Genomic DNA, 14,934 nt, shown 5'->3' on the forward strand with positions numbered 1-14,934 from the left:
TCTCTTCCAACCTGGTTTATTCTATTCTGTTTATTCTATTCTATTCAAGATAATGACATACACCTAACCCACAAATAAAGCTCTATCTTGACCAGAGTATACAGCATGAATACAGGCAAATTTACAGGCAGAGTGTCATTTATTTGACACAAAGACCAGTAATTAACATAGGAAAATACAGTGAACAAAAAAAAACCCAAACAAATAAAAACCACTAACTGCATTTATTTATGTATCTACCTAGCACTTTCTCAGTGGCTCACTTCTGCATAAACAGACCAGCTAAGACTGCTTCTGGAATCCACTTGCTACAAATCATAGAGAGCCACTCTTACTTACACTTACCCAGTCCATTTCTCTGATTTCAACAGCAATTCCACTACAGTAAAAGGAGAAGAATCATGCCCAGGCTTTCCAGGTACCCTCACCAGCAGCACAGGTGTTCAGTTGCTGGTAGCAGCTGGCATGTGCTAATTAGCAGGAAAACCAAATTCAACTATTTCCAGTTTTGTGAAAACATCTAAGAGAGATGGCTCAGAATAAAGTCTCAACATATTACAATATGCTCTACAGGAGGAAAAAAAAAAACTGACAAAATGAAATTTACCATTGCCTTGCATCACACAATTTGGAAGGAACTTGAAGCCTAAAAGACAGGAAATCTCCTTTAAAATCTGCTTCTCTGGCAGGTCTGCATTAAGTCACTCAAAAAAGAGTCATTACTGGATATGAAAAGACACTCTTGCCTCCCATCACTCTGAAAACAACAAAGAGCCCTAAAAGCCCTAGAAGAGGTAATACAGGATCCATGAAGAGTCTGCTGGAAGTGTTGCTCAATGAGCTGCCTAACTCACAAGATGCTGTGTGATAATACAGCACAATAATTGATTCACCTGAGTAAAATTCTCCCTCAGAAGTTAGAAGCACTGACTGCTACTGAGACCAGGCAGTCTGGGAAACAAAACTACTGCAGATTTCAGTGTGGTTAAGGAAGACAAACAACATGCTGGAGCTGGCTGATTTGAAAGGGGTGGGGGGAGTTAGAATTACTGTAATCACTTTGAGACATGGTAGGATGTTTGCAGTCAGCAGGGACATCTGCAACTAGAACAGATTGCTTACAGCAAGGAGGAGGTTCTTCACCATGAGAGTGGTGAAACCCTGGAATGTGTTGTCCAGGGAGGTGGTCGAGGCCCCGTCCCTGGGGGTGTTTAAGAGCAGGCTGGATGAGGCTCTGGGCAGCCTGATCTAGTGTAGGGTGTCCCTGCCCATGGCAGGGGGGTTGGAACTAGATGATCCTTGTGGTCCCTTCCAACCCTGAATGAAACTATGAAACAACCTGACCTGGAATGGTTCCAGGGATGGGGCATCCACCACCTCTCTGGGAAACCTGGGCCACTGTCTCACCACCTTTGGTGTCAAAAATATCTTCCTTCTCTTTAGCCTGAATCTCCCTCTTTTACTTTAAGCCATCACCCCTTGTCTGTCCCCATAAGCCCTGCTAAAATGTCTGTCCTTGCATGACCACATCGCCATCTTAAAACAGCAGCACAAAACACATCCATAGATCAGAACCCAGATTTTGTGCCCAACTTTAATGTTGTCATTTCTTGAATTACAGGTAACCTACCAATCCTGCCTGAACTTCCTCTTCTCACAGGACTTCTAAGACATTACCTATTGAATAGATGAAAAGGTGTCCCTAAAAACACATTCATTTTGAAACAAAGTACTTGGCTTCAGTTGAATAAAACCTGATAGCCACTATCAGAGAGGTCTTTCTCTAGTTCTGGCTGTAAATTAATTCCATGGTAAGAAGATTTTATGGTTTTCATTGGAAAATTCAAAGGAATTTAAAGATAATTTGCCAAAAACCCCATGACCTTGTAATGTGTAGCTGTGACTCAAGGAACCCTTTTAGCAAAGGCTTCCTCTTAAAATAGATGGAAGGATTTAAGGCAACAAAACACCCAAACCTTACATTTGACCTAGAAGCAAAATGGCAAGAAAAGAGGCTAAACAGACTCTTCCAAGTAAAATCACAACAGCTGAACCCTTCCTGTAAATATAACAACCTTCCTGACAGTGAAAGCACAAATATGAAGTGATCCATTTTTGCCAATGGTTGCTTAATACTCTGCTGTTAAACGCAGCACATCGCTGGTGAATTTCAACACGGCCGCAAGCAAAGGGCTCAAGCACTGTAAAGCCTCTGGACAAGTGAGTGCTGTTATTGGCAGAGCTGTTCACAAAACCATTCCCAAGATGCAGACATCAAATTCAGCCTCTCTGCTACCCAGCAGATTCCTGCTGTTCGTTGGTACCGCTGAAATGCATTGACGCACACATGCGACCTCCAGCCAAATGTGAAAGCCTGCTGAATGAACGGGCAAATGAATAGCCATTTCCACAGGCAGCATAAGAGTTCAGGTCACTAAAATCTTAGCTCTGCTTCTGCTTTCCTGCACTGTCTCCCTTCACCAGTTGCTCTTTCTGGTTTATTTGGACTGCGAACAATTAAGGACAGAGACACCCCAGCACTAAATGCACACAATTCACGAAGGATCGAGTATCACTCAGGTTTACTAACTTGTACTTCTACAGAAGGATTATTAACTAAGGAAGGTACTGCCTGTGTGCTGTGACAGAGACTGACAGAGCTGAAAAACTAGGAAATTTTTCTGAAAGCCTTCACAATACTACCAAAAAAAGAAAGGAGGTTTGGTTTTTTTCCCTCCTTCTAAAAGGGTAGAAACAAAGCCTCACCAGCTAGCAATAATTACCGTGCTTCTGATCTTCAGTATCCAGATTAGAGGCTGTAAACTCCCCATCAATAACATGAAAACCTCAGTGAATGTTTCATGTCCTGGCATTATGTCTCAGAAATAACTTTTCAGACTCCATTATGTCCGCCATGAACTTGATCTTTCACCTCCAGTGAAAATCCTCTTATAACTATAATTCTGAAGTTAATGATGAGAGATTTCATCTGCTTTCCAAGCACAGATAAAACCTTTTTGAAATACACTCTCACTGCCATGACCTTGGTCTATGACTTAAGAGTTCACCACATGTAATAATTTACTTGGCCCCGTGGGGCTCATTGAGATTTCCTTTTAAAAGGTTTTGGATATGCAGTCGGAGCTGAAGCGCTCAGCCAGTATGTATCAAAGCATACAGCCACGTATACATGACAGACTTTTTGCAACAATAGCAAACAAAGCTAAATTTAAGTCATTGCAAAATACAACAATAAGAGAGGAGGAGGGAGGGAGGGTGGCAGAAAAGAGCATTTTGTCCTCTCACCAGCCATGTTTAGTTTTGATTTACCTGCAGTGAGCTGCAGTCATGTGTAAAAGGTAGCCTTCAGATTTCAGCGTGGTAGCAATGCTTTCCACATGACCATTCCAAATGGCCTTTTCAGAAACAAATGCTGAACTAGTTCCATTTTGAACAATCAATACTGTTGCATATTAGCTGCTGCTAGGTTTATAAACACATGCTTTCATTCCCAGTCCCGATGCTGGAGCAACCAATAGCCAGGTTAAGTCGTTTGCAGTAGTGTCCCTTCATGAATGAGGGTTCAGATGCACAGACACAGGTGGACACATGGACAGATGTCAAAGGAACAATATCAATTGTTTGTGGTAGAAAATAAACAACCTACAAGCAATGGACAAAGCTCAATAGTTTCTGTGCAGCTGCATCAATGATTCAACACCAATCCTAACATGTGCAATGATTAAACACTTCACTTACTATTAAAATTGATATCAAATTAACATTTGCTGGGTAAGCCAACAGGTGAGCAACAGCAGAAGAAGAACCTAGAGAGGCACTGGGTTTCAGTGCCAGCAAACGACCGCATTGCTCTGCCAAAAGCAAGCCATTAGGAAATGACCCTCACAGAGTGAATGCTGGCATCGTGCTGGCATTCAATGGAAGACAGCATAAAACACTCCACTGCAAACAAATCACTTTGTCACCTTCAGAATAGCATTTCCAGTCTTCAGTGCTCTCCAAAAGACACTTTTCAAAGACTCAAGTAGGGAGAGCTGGTAACACTTCCCTCTGTGGTGAAGTATCTGCAATCTCTCTTTCAAACAGCCAGAGAGAAGCTGAATTTTAGGGGGGCAGTGGACCCCACTCCCTGCAAATATTTCAACAGAAGTATTACTGATTTGTTCAAACAGATAAAAATGCTTACTTTGCATAGGGCAATGCATTGTGAACAGCACTCCCTTGCTAAAGCAAGCAAGCTCAAGCTCACTCTAACCTCACACTGAATTAACCTGCTGACCAAGACAAATACAAACCCACCTTGCTTTAAAAGGCCGTTTTTGTCAAGCGTGAGAGCGAAACTCTTCTGCTCTGGCTTCTTTATGCCACAGACAGCTTTCAGGGTCACTGAATGTCCCATAGCAGAGAAAAAAAACCAACAACCCTGCTCTCCCCAGCCAAGCATTGCAGAATAGCAACAGGAAAGCCACTGAAAACACTCTTGTTAGAAAGTCAGATCTAGTCAGGCAGCTACAGCTGCAAAAACACAAGGGGGTGATGATTCCAGGTAGCTTCCAGCCACTGTAGCATCACTTAAACAGGCAATCTGACAGCCTTTTAGATGATGGTAGAGCTGCTACAAGCTCCTCAGATTTGGAAAGGCTGAAGGTGCACCAGGCTGTGAATTCTGTGTGTACATCTTCGAGTACATAAAGTTGTGCAGTTAAGGGATTTAATATTTTCTTGCACTTCCCTAACTTCTTAGACTCCCAAAAGCATAGAGAAGGGCTTTTTCCACCAGACATCTTATGAGCCATATAAAAGACCCTGAGTTAGAGGTACTGGCAACCAGGGACAAAATTCAATCTTTCATCACTAGTCCAGCTGTACCACTGCCATTGTAGGTTAGTCAATCAGCAGCTTATCTAAGATGTTGGGAGAATGTGAAACTTCACCTCCAGGCTCCTTACTTAGTTTGCATGAAGTGCTCAAACATGGTGATTTTAGAAGTCCCCCTGTTAGCCTGAATTTGCTTTCACTGAATCAAGAGCAGAGCTGAATGCCTCTGAAAATCCCTTCCACTCTCAACAGTTTCAGTAGTGGATCTGTATTACAAGTACTAGTGATAAATTAAATGACTACAGTGAGAGAAGGAGGGGAAAAAAAAAACAACCCAGCAGATTCCACAATTGCTTTGGGTTATAGAAGACAATGAGGAACTCTAGAGATACCTAATGGAGCTGCATGACTGGGACACATTATAGTGATGAAATTCATATTGTAAGTAATAATTTGGGCTACTCCTATGCATTGATGGATATAAAATGCACTCACCACTCAGGGAAAGAGAAAACCCTAAGTGTCAATAAATAGCTCAATAAAAGCCATCTGCTCAAAGCACAGTAATGATAAAAGAAAAGTAAACTCTTAGGATACATAAAAAAATTAGCCCATAATCCAGGAATAGAGTGGGTGAATTTAATAGCACAACTCCTCCTATGTACATAGAAGGCTTATGCTGACACAGTTAATTCTTTATATTTGTCCACATGAAGTACAGACATCTTCCCTAAATTTGTCCTCTGACACCCACACACATTTCCCAGAGACTTCAGTGGAGCATCTAACAGCAGAGTCATATTTTCATTTAGGGGAAGTTTCATTTAGTTTGGAACTATTTAACCTGTATGGGCAGACAAAAGTGATTACTTGAGAAATTAAAATACATATACAGAGATGGATATTTCATTTTAGGGGGGGGTTTCCTTTACAGTAGCAAATTTTAAAGCAATAGAACGACTTCCCCTTTCACAAACAAAACCTACAAACATGAAGTGTTTCAAGTGCAGTTTGGAAACCAACTTTTAGACAGCACTACTGTAAACACTGACTTCATAGTATCATAGTATCATTCAGGGTTGGAAGGGACCACAAGGATCACCTAGTTCCAACCCCCCTGCCATGGGCAGGGACACCCCACACTACAGCAGGCTGCCCAGAGCCTCATCCAGCCTGGGCTTAAACACTTCCAGGGACAGGGCCTCGACCTCCATTTAGAGAAGAAAAAGCTGTTTTACAGGGCACAACTAAACACAACCCACAGTTTATTCAAAGATCTTAAATGACTCCTGTTTCATAATATTCCATGTGGTGCCTTCCAAGGCTAACCACTCTCGGCACACTGCTGCATCAGGGCACAAATCACAAACCATTACAGGGTGTCCTTATTTTTATTCATTTTATTTTGTTTCTTTTGAAAGGTTAATGTACATGTCCACACAGTTCAAGGAACTTCAGGTATTTTTAGAGAAATCAATATCTTTCTTGTGACTTTACAGTGCTGTTAGGGTTCACTTTTTTGTGTTCTTTGGCTTAAAGGGAAAAAAAAAAAACACCACACAAACAAATCTATCACTCAGAGGAATTTTCCAGTGTTCATTTCTCAGTAAGTACTCCTACACTTTTTATTTTTAAGTATCAGTTTAAACTACTGCATCTCATTTGGGGTGTAAAATGTTACTACTCGACCTTGATTCTTTTCCAGAAAGGATAGTTGTGAACCTTGCAAGTTTATATTCAGGCTTGTGTTCTTGCAAGTTTAGACTCAGGTTTATGTTCGACATTTGCATTAAAAAAACCCCACAAATCTAAAAGAATAGAATAGAATAGACCAGAATAGAATAGACCAGACCAGACTGGAAGAGACCTTCAAGATCATCACATCCAACCCAACGTGTCCAGAGAAGAGCAACGAGGCTGCGGAGAGGCCTTGAGCACAGGCCCTATGAGGAGAGGCTGAGGGAGCTGGGGTTGTTTAGCCTGGAGAAGAGAAGGCTCAGGGGAGACCTTACTGCTCTCTACAACTACCTGAAGGGTGGTTGCAGCCAGGAGGGAGTTGGTCTCTTCTCCCTGGCAACCAGCACCAGAACAAGAGGACACAGTCTCAAGCTGTGCCAGGGGAAGTTTAGGCGGGAGGTGAGGAGAAAGTTCTTCACAGAGAGTTGTTAGCCATTGGAATGTGCTGCCCAGGGAGGTGGTGGAGTCCCCATCCCTGGAGGTGTTCAAGAGGGGATTGGACATGGCCCTTGGTGCCATGGTTTAGTAGTCATGAGGTCTGTGGTGACAGGTTGGACTCAATGATCTTTGAGGTCTCTTCCAACCCTGGTGATTCTGTGATCATCCAACACCACCTCATCAACTAAACCATGCAACCAAGCACCCTATCAAGTCTCCTCCTAAACACCACTCTCTTTAGTTTATGTCTTATTTCATAAATACCTTTCTAGATTTCTTCATCATGGTCTATTTTGTATTTCCGAACCTTGCCTTGGATATGCAACCCCTTGTTTTACAAAAGGCTCAGCAGATCCACACGAAAGCTGCAGAGAAACACAGCCTTGATTAAGAGCTTTTGTACAAGCTCAATTGAACAAAAAAAAAAAAAACAAACCCCAAACCAACAAAAACCTCAATGGTTTTTGCTGTGGATGAGAGAGCAAAACAGCCAAAGTATTCTTCAATAAAACTAACTGTCTGCCACGATTTATCTGTACAATTCCATCATAGCTCTTCCCTCTCATGTTACACTTTTCAAAAGTATGTCATTAAGCTGCCATAAAAGTCATTGCAAATTGTTGTTGTTGGTTTTTTTCCCCTCTCCCAAACTGATAATAGACTTATAGATCTCATTTTCAATCTCTTTTCTTCATTACTTTGATTCTTAAGGAGGGTATGATGTTTGCTGTCTGACTACTTTGTAGTAATATCTGGCATCTCTACAGCATCTGTCTAAGGATCTCTGAGCTTTTAATAGGTTTGTCTTTACAGCTTTACCTTGAAATGCTGACATATTTGTCTTGCAGAAATGGACAGGTAGAAGCAGACTTTTAAAAGAAGTAAGATTTATAATTTCACTGAAAACCTACAAGACTTAAGAATAAAATGACACCAGATGACCCTCTGTGCTGTCAGCTGCTGCACCGTCATTAAAATCATGACCTTTCATGGCTCAACAAGAGCAAAGAATAAAAGTGAGGCCTTCTGGTTTTCATTCCTACTTCAACTACATGGACTGGCCATGGACAAATGAAGAGACTTCATAATTGTCACTGATAACAGAAACAACTAAGTAACTGACAAAGTTGATTAGGTGGTGTTGGATGATAGGCTGGACACGATGATCTTGAAGGTCTCTTCCAACCTGCTTTATTCTATTCTATTCTTACAACATTCAAAGTATCACCAAACTAAAAATTAGATTATTATTTCTGATAGTGACACCTCTATGTTTTTCCAGTGTACATCTAAACACCTTTTTTGCTCATAGGGCTTTAGATGCCATCAAATTAAACTCAGTACTTGAACTGATTTTGCTTAGGAACAAGAGCTAGGAACAGGCTAGTTTAGACAGCTGCTGCAAGGGTAATAAAAGTAACATATAGGAAATCATAAGAGGAGTGATGGAAAAAGAGAGTGAAGTGGGAGAAAGAGAGACCAAGGGGACTTAAAGCTTAAGTAACTTTGGTTTTTGATACCCCATGTGTTTGAACCATCAGGAAAACAAACACTGGTGGAGAGTACAGATGCTACTAAACACTGACAGTTAAATAATGAAGATTTTCAGCTTACCCAGGTTTGCACTCACAAGCCCAGAACACTAACATTTTCAAGGATGAACACAGTTCAATCAGAATTCTTAGTATCAGCTTTGATGACCACACCTTCCCCAGCCAACAAAGCAGAACATTTTATTTTGTACCCTCAGGCATGTACCAATTAAAAAGTAGATCCTTGTAAGATTAACCAAAAAAAAAAAGTACTAAGTTTCCTTTTATCATCTCACAGCTGAATTCTACAATTGATAGGCTGCAAAATCCCCCATCCTCCAAGTGGCTTCTAATGATGTAGACTCCCTTTCTAAGCACTTGACCAAGTACTTAATCACCCTGTCCCCGAACTATAAAATGCAGCTCTTCCATAATGCTTTTCAGCACTGATCTTCAAACACTTCACAGAGTTGCCATTCCCCATCACTGCTAACCTCATGGAACCATAGAATTGTTAGGGTTGAAGAGACCTTTATTTAGAATAAACCAAACCAGGTTGGAAGAGACCTTCAAGATCATTGCATCCAACCCATCAACCAATCCAACCCACCCAAACAGCTTTATTAGAATAAACCTTTAGTAGAATAAACCAAACCAGGTTGGAAGAGACCTTCAAGATCATCGTGTCCAACCCATCAACCAAGCCAACCCACCCAAACAGCTAACCCATGGCACCAAGCACCCCATCAAGCCTCCTCCTGAACACCTCCAATGACGGCGACTCCACCACCTCCCTGGGCAGCCCATTCCAATGGGCAATCACTCTTTCTGTATAGAACTTCTTCCTAACATCCAACCTGAACTTCCCCTGGTGCAGCCTGAGACTGTGTCCTCTTGTTCTGGTACTGGCTGCCTGGGAGAAGAGACCATCATCCGCCTGTCTACAACCTCCCTTCAGGTAGTTGTAGAGAGTGATAAGATCACCCCTGAGTCTCCTCTTCTCCAGGCTAAGCAGCCCCAGCTCCCTCAGCCTCTCCTCACAGGGCTGTGCTCTAAACCCCTCACCAACTTCATTGCCCTTTTCTGGACTCGTTCCAGCAAGTCAACCTCCTTCCTAAACTGAGGGGCCCAGAACTGGACACAGGACTCAAGATATGGCCTAAGCAATGCAGCGTACAGGGGGAGAATGACCTCCCTGCTCCTGCTGGCCACACTTCCTGAGGCAGGCCAGGATGCCATTGGCCCTCTTGGCTGCCTGGGCACACTGCAGGCTCATGTTCAGCCTACCATCAACCAGCACCCCCAGGTCCCTCTCTGCCTGGCTGCTCTCCAGCCACTCTGACCCCAGCCTGTAGCACTGCATGGGGTTGTTGTGGCCAATGTGCAGAACCCGGCACTTGGATGTGTTAAATCTCATGCCCTTGGATTCTGCCCACCTGTCCAGCCTGTCTAGGTCCCTCTGCAGAGCCTCTCTACCCTCCAGCAGATCAACTCCTGCCCCCAGCTTGGTATCATCAGCAAATTTACTGATGATGGACTCAGTGCCCTCATCCAGATCATCAAGGATCATCCAGTTCCAACCCCCCTGCCATGGGCAACAACACCTCACACTACATTAGGTTGCTCAGAGCCCCATCAAGCCTAGCCTTAAAATCTCTAAGGATGAGGCTTCTACCACCTCCCTGGGCAACCTGTTCCAGTGTTTCACCACCCTCATGGGGAAGAACTTCTTCCTAACACCCAATCTGAATCAACCCATTTCTAGTTTTGTTCCATTCCCCCCCAGTCCTATCATTACCTGACACCCTAAAAAAGCTTAGAGACACAATATCCTACTCTGTCCTACCCAAAAAGTTAATGACAGAGCTAAACACAGAATCCACATTTCCTCAGCACCAGGTCAGGTGTTTCTACCATGCCATAGTGCCTACCAGCTCTTTGAGAATAAGCCAAGTCCAAATGACATTCAACAGTCACTTCTGCTTAGAAAAACAAAACCTTAAATCCTCTCCACTGTCAGAAGTCAACTAGCCCAGCTCTTGTGTGCTATGTTTCAAGAAATCCAAAGTGGTCTTCAGAGCACTTATTGAGGGTGTGCCTGTACTCTGCAGCAGCAGGACACTTGGCAGCCTAATTAGCTCATGTGGAGCTTCCTCACTCCATTGCTTCTGAGCAAGCTCATTTATCTTCATACTACACTATGCAGTGTGGCGACGCCCTCAGACAAATCAATTTCTCTAGGTAAGGGATATATGCTTGACAAAGAAAAAGCCATTCAAGAGACTATTACCAACAAATGCTCTTACAGTACAATCACATAGTTCAGCTGACTCCCAGATTTAAATTCTTTGTATATTAGAGAGGATTTGAAAAGGAGGAGGAGGAAAATGATTGCTCTGCTCATGCCAGAAAGAGAAATGTATCAATAGAGCTTAGGTGAAATTTGGTGAGAAGATGGGAGAAGGCTTTCTCCCCTAGCATGAAGAATGTGATTTGCTGCTCTTCAGAAGAACAATTAACAATAATCCCAACCTAAGAAACATCAAATTAAAAAAAAATATGTATTTGCAATGAAACTTGAGCAAGTCTGGCAATAAACTGTTTACACTGCACATGTGTAAAGGCTGTTTCTCCTTTGCCTGATTGACAGCTGCCTAAACATGAGCCAGCAGTGTGCCCAGGTGGCCAAGAAGGCCAACAGCATCCTGGCCTGCATTAGGAATAGTGTGGCCAGCAGGAGCAGGGAAGTCATTGTGCTCCTGTGCTCTGCATTGGTTAGGCCACACCTTGAGTCCTGTGTCCAGTTCTGAGCCCCTCAGTTTAAGAAGGACATTGAGACACTTGAACATGTCCAGAGAAGGGCAACAAGGCTGGGGAGAGGCCTTGAGCACAGCCCTGTGAGGAGAGGCTGAGGGAGCTGGGATTGTTTAGCCTGGAGAAGAGGAGGCTCAGGGGAGACCTCATTGCCCTCTACAACTACCTGAAAGGTGGTTGTAGCCAGGAAAGGGTTGGTCTCTTCTCCCAAGCAACCAGCACCAGAACAAGAAGACACAGTCTCAAGCTGCACCAGGGGAAGTTTAGGCTGGAGGTGAGGAGGAAGCTCTTCACTGAGAGAGTCATTGGTCATTGGAATATGCTGCCCAGGGAGGTGGTGGAGTCACCGTCCCTGGAGGTGTTCAAGAGGGGATTGGACGTGGCACTTGGTGCCATGGTGTAGTCATGAGGTCTGTGGTGACAGGTTGGACTTGATCTTTAAGGTCTCTTCCAACCTTAGTGATACTGCAATACTGCCTGCCTTCCTGTCAGAACTCTCAGCTCCCAAAACCCAGTAATTCTTGATGTGCTTTGTCACTAACAAATCAGACATTTTTACATTCCTCCAACACCTTGTGCTACAGAAGAATTAGAGGCTCAAGCTTACTTTGTCAGCGATTTATGCAATTACTTACACACACCTTACACAATACAGTTTCCATTTTCCAGTTGGTGCAAACACACACCCCCACCACCATCCCAGAAAAACACTACATTAAAAAGGGAACTCTCATTGGTAAGAAACTGAACTCTCTACACTTCAACTATAACAAATTGACTAATTGACAAATCAAACCTTATTTTTTTCCAGAGGGTCTTTGCCTTGTTCTAAGGATAGGACAGAGAGTGCTAGCACCAAGTGAGCATTCATTCAGTACTTCAGTTCCAGGGGGAATGGAACAAAAATAGAAATAGGTAGAATCAGATTGGACGTTAGGAAGTTCTTTGCCATGAGGGTGTTGAGAGACTGGAACAAGGAGGTAGTGGAAGCCTTATCCCTGGAGGTTTTTAAGGCCAGGCTGGATGTGGCTCCAAGCAACCTCATCTAGCGTGAGAGGTCCCTGCAGGGTTGGAACTAGATGATCCTTGAGTTCCCTCCCAACCCTGACAATTCGATGATTCTAATTTACAGCACCTACACCGAGAATCATAACTGGAAAACTTCTCACATCTCTGTTGATCACTAACATGCACCTGAATGACTTTCTTATCCTAATTACTCCACAGCACCTCCACCAGACATTCTTCTGACTCTTGTTTTTCAGGTAGCAAACTGGGAGACAGCGAGGTGCATCAGGATTGCCTGTAATTAGAGATGCTCGACTTGAGATGCTTTAGGTCTCTCTTCGGAGGATAGAGCAATTAAACAGCACTTTGTCAGTACAAAGTACAACTTCAATCTATTTCAGTGCTATCATGTGTTTTCAAAGCTGACATTAATCGGTCCCAAGAGTCTGAACTCAGAAAATGAGAAGTACACAACTAATGGCCACGCTTAAAAAACGTGGTTGAAGTGACTCGCCCAGCCTCACGCAGGAGCTCGACAGCTGAATTGAGATTTGGCTCCAACCCTCCAGAACAGCAGCCCAACAGCCCCTGCTTCAAAACTAACCTGTTGTTACTCTCTCCCTTCCTCACTTTCTAGGTCTCATCCAGTTAAGAGGAAACAACCTCATTAATCAACACAGCTGGATTAATTTCCTAAGAGCTGCCTATCTGGGTCTTCCTGAACACAGCAAGGTAAAGAAAGGGTCTGAAATGACATCAGAACATGCCATTTTAAGGCAGAAATATAATGTGACCACACACAGATTCCACAAACAACAATTCTGGCATTTCCTATCTGCTGAGCACTTTGCTTTGCAGCACTGTCAGAGGACTCCACATTCCCCAGAATTTTCTTTTCACACAGGCTCAAATAACAATGGAAGATTTCAATTAATGTTTGTGTCTCAATCGTCTCAGTTGCTACACTTGCAGCTCTAAGCTCCAGGAATTCCTACTACAGGGTGTCTTAATATTAAACACCATCCAAGCAATCACTGCAAGAGCAGAGCTTCACCACAAAGCTATCTAGGAGTTAACTGGTGCACAGCACACAAACATTACTCAGTTAGGCATTAGAGTGCAGCAACAAGCAGAAATCTACTATCCCAAGTTTCTATCAGAAACCTTTCTATCAACTCAGAGAGCTGAGTCCCTTCCAATCTGATCAGCTCCAACAGATTTAACATGGTGCTCTCCCTTGTTTGACACCAACACAACCCCCAAGCTTTAACTCTGGAACCTTTCACAAACCACAGCAGCATCACATTGCAGAGAGTGTTTTTGCCACCAGTTCAAGGTAAACAAGTAACTGTTAGAACTTGTTTAAAAACAAAGCTTTCAAAAGCAAAACAAAAAACTCACCTCATTTCCACCAACAGCTTTGGTTAATATTACTGCAGAAGACACAGGAGGTGGCATGCAGCCTACTGTCTGCAAGCTGAAAGCAACAAAAAAAGAAGTGTTATACTCCTCACATAATGCAAAACACTGTGCAACCTAAAACCTTAAAAAGCCAAACACTTAACCCTGCTGTGACTCCATTTCCCCACCTGCAGTACTGCATCTACCATTCACAAGGATATCTACACATCTGCCCCAAAGACATCACATGTCCTGCCCTAGTTAGGTAAGGAAGTAAGGAAGTAAGAAAGAAAGCAGGGATGTAAGCTCCCATTTTCTGGAAAAAAAGCTGTTCAGTGATAAAAACATACACTCCTACTGTGATAAAAACTACACTACTAAAGTAGAAAACTTAGAAGAGCCATGCTCACTATTCCAGGTTTCCACTGTACTTTGCTTTTCCATCAAACCCCTACTAAAATAAATACATTTTAAAAACCACTATTATGCTGCTTATTTCCTGAACATTAAAAGCCCATGGATTGTTCAATTTTGATGCATGTTTTTACTTCCTGGTGAAATCCCCCAGCTCCCATTAATCAAAATACCAAAAGCTTTCTATTGCATTTCAGAAGTCCAAAATACAGACACTTTTTCCATTGTTGGTGCAGCAAACTAAGGAAGGGAAAAAAAAGTGGTGAACTTCCCTTTGTTTTCAAAGTTGGTCCATACAAACTGATTATTATAGAAACCAGTTGTATCAAATGTCAGGGGAGCTGGTAGAAGCCCCAGCCCTTGAGGTATCACAGTATCACTGTATCGCCAAGGTTGGAAGAGACCTCAAGGATCACTGAGTCCAACCTGTCACCACAGACCTCATGACTACTAAACCATGGCACCAAGTGCCACATCCAATCCCCTCTTGAACACCTCCAGGGATGGGGACTCCACCACCCCCCCGGGCAGCACATTCCAATGACGAACGACTCTCTCAGTGAAGAACTTTCTCCTCACCTCCAGCCTAAACTTCCCCTGGTGCAGCTTGAGACTGTGGCCTCTTGTTTCATAGTTTCATTCAGGGTTGGAAGGGACCACAAGGATCATCTAGTTCCAACCCCCCTGCCATGGGCAGGGACACCCCACACTAGAGCAGGCTGCCCAGAGCCTCATCCAGCCTGCTCTTAAA

At 43.1% G+C, this 14,934-nt stretch overlaps 1 protein-coding gene across 2 annotated transcripts in view; it reads right to left on the reverse strand.

Annotated features, from left to right (window-relative positions):
- The window catches only part of SLC10A7 (solute carrier family 10 member 7), a 169,052-nt gene that overhangs the window by 139,648 nt on the left and 14,470 nt on the right, over positions 1-14,934 (reverse strand). For both annotated transcript variants that reach the window (XM_068154085.1, XM_068154084.1), the window contains exon 4: positions 13,770-13,845. In XM_068154085.1, coding sequence (XP_068010186.1) covers positions 13,770-13,845 — 76 coding nt within the window. The remainder of the gene's footprint in view (positions 1-13,769; positions 13,846-14,934) is intronic.

The sequence above is a fragment of the Melanerpes formicivorus genome, unplaced genomic scaffold, assembly GCF_026170545.1.
Source record: "Melanerpes formicivorus ecotype bairdi unplaced genomic scaffold, bMelFor1.0.p_v2 SCAF_27, whole genome shotgun sequence".
NCBI lineage: Eukaryota > Metazoa > Chordata > Aves > Piciformes > Picidae > Melanerpes > Melanerpes formicivorus.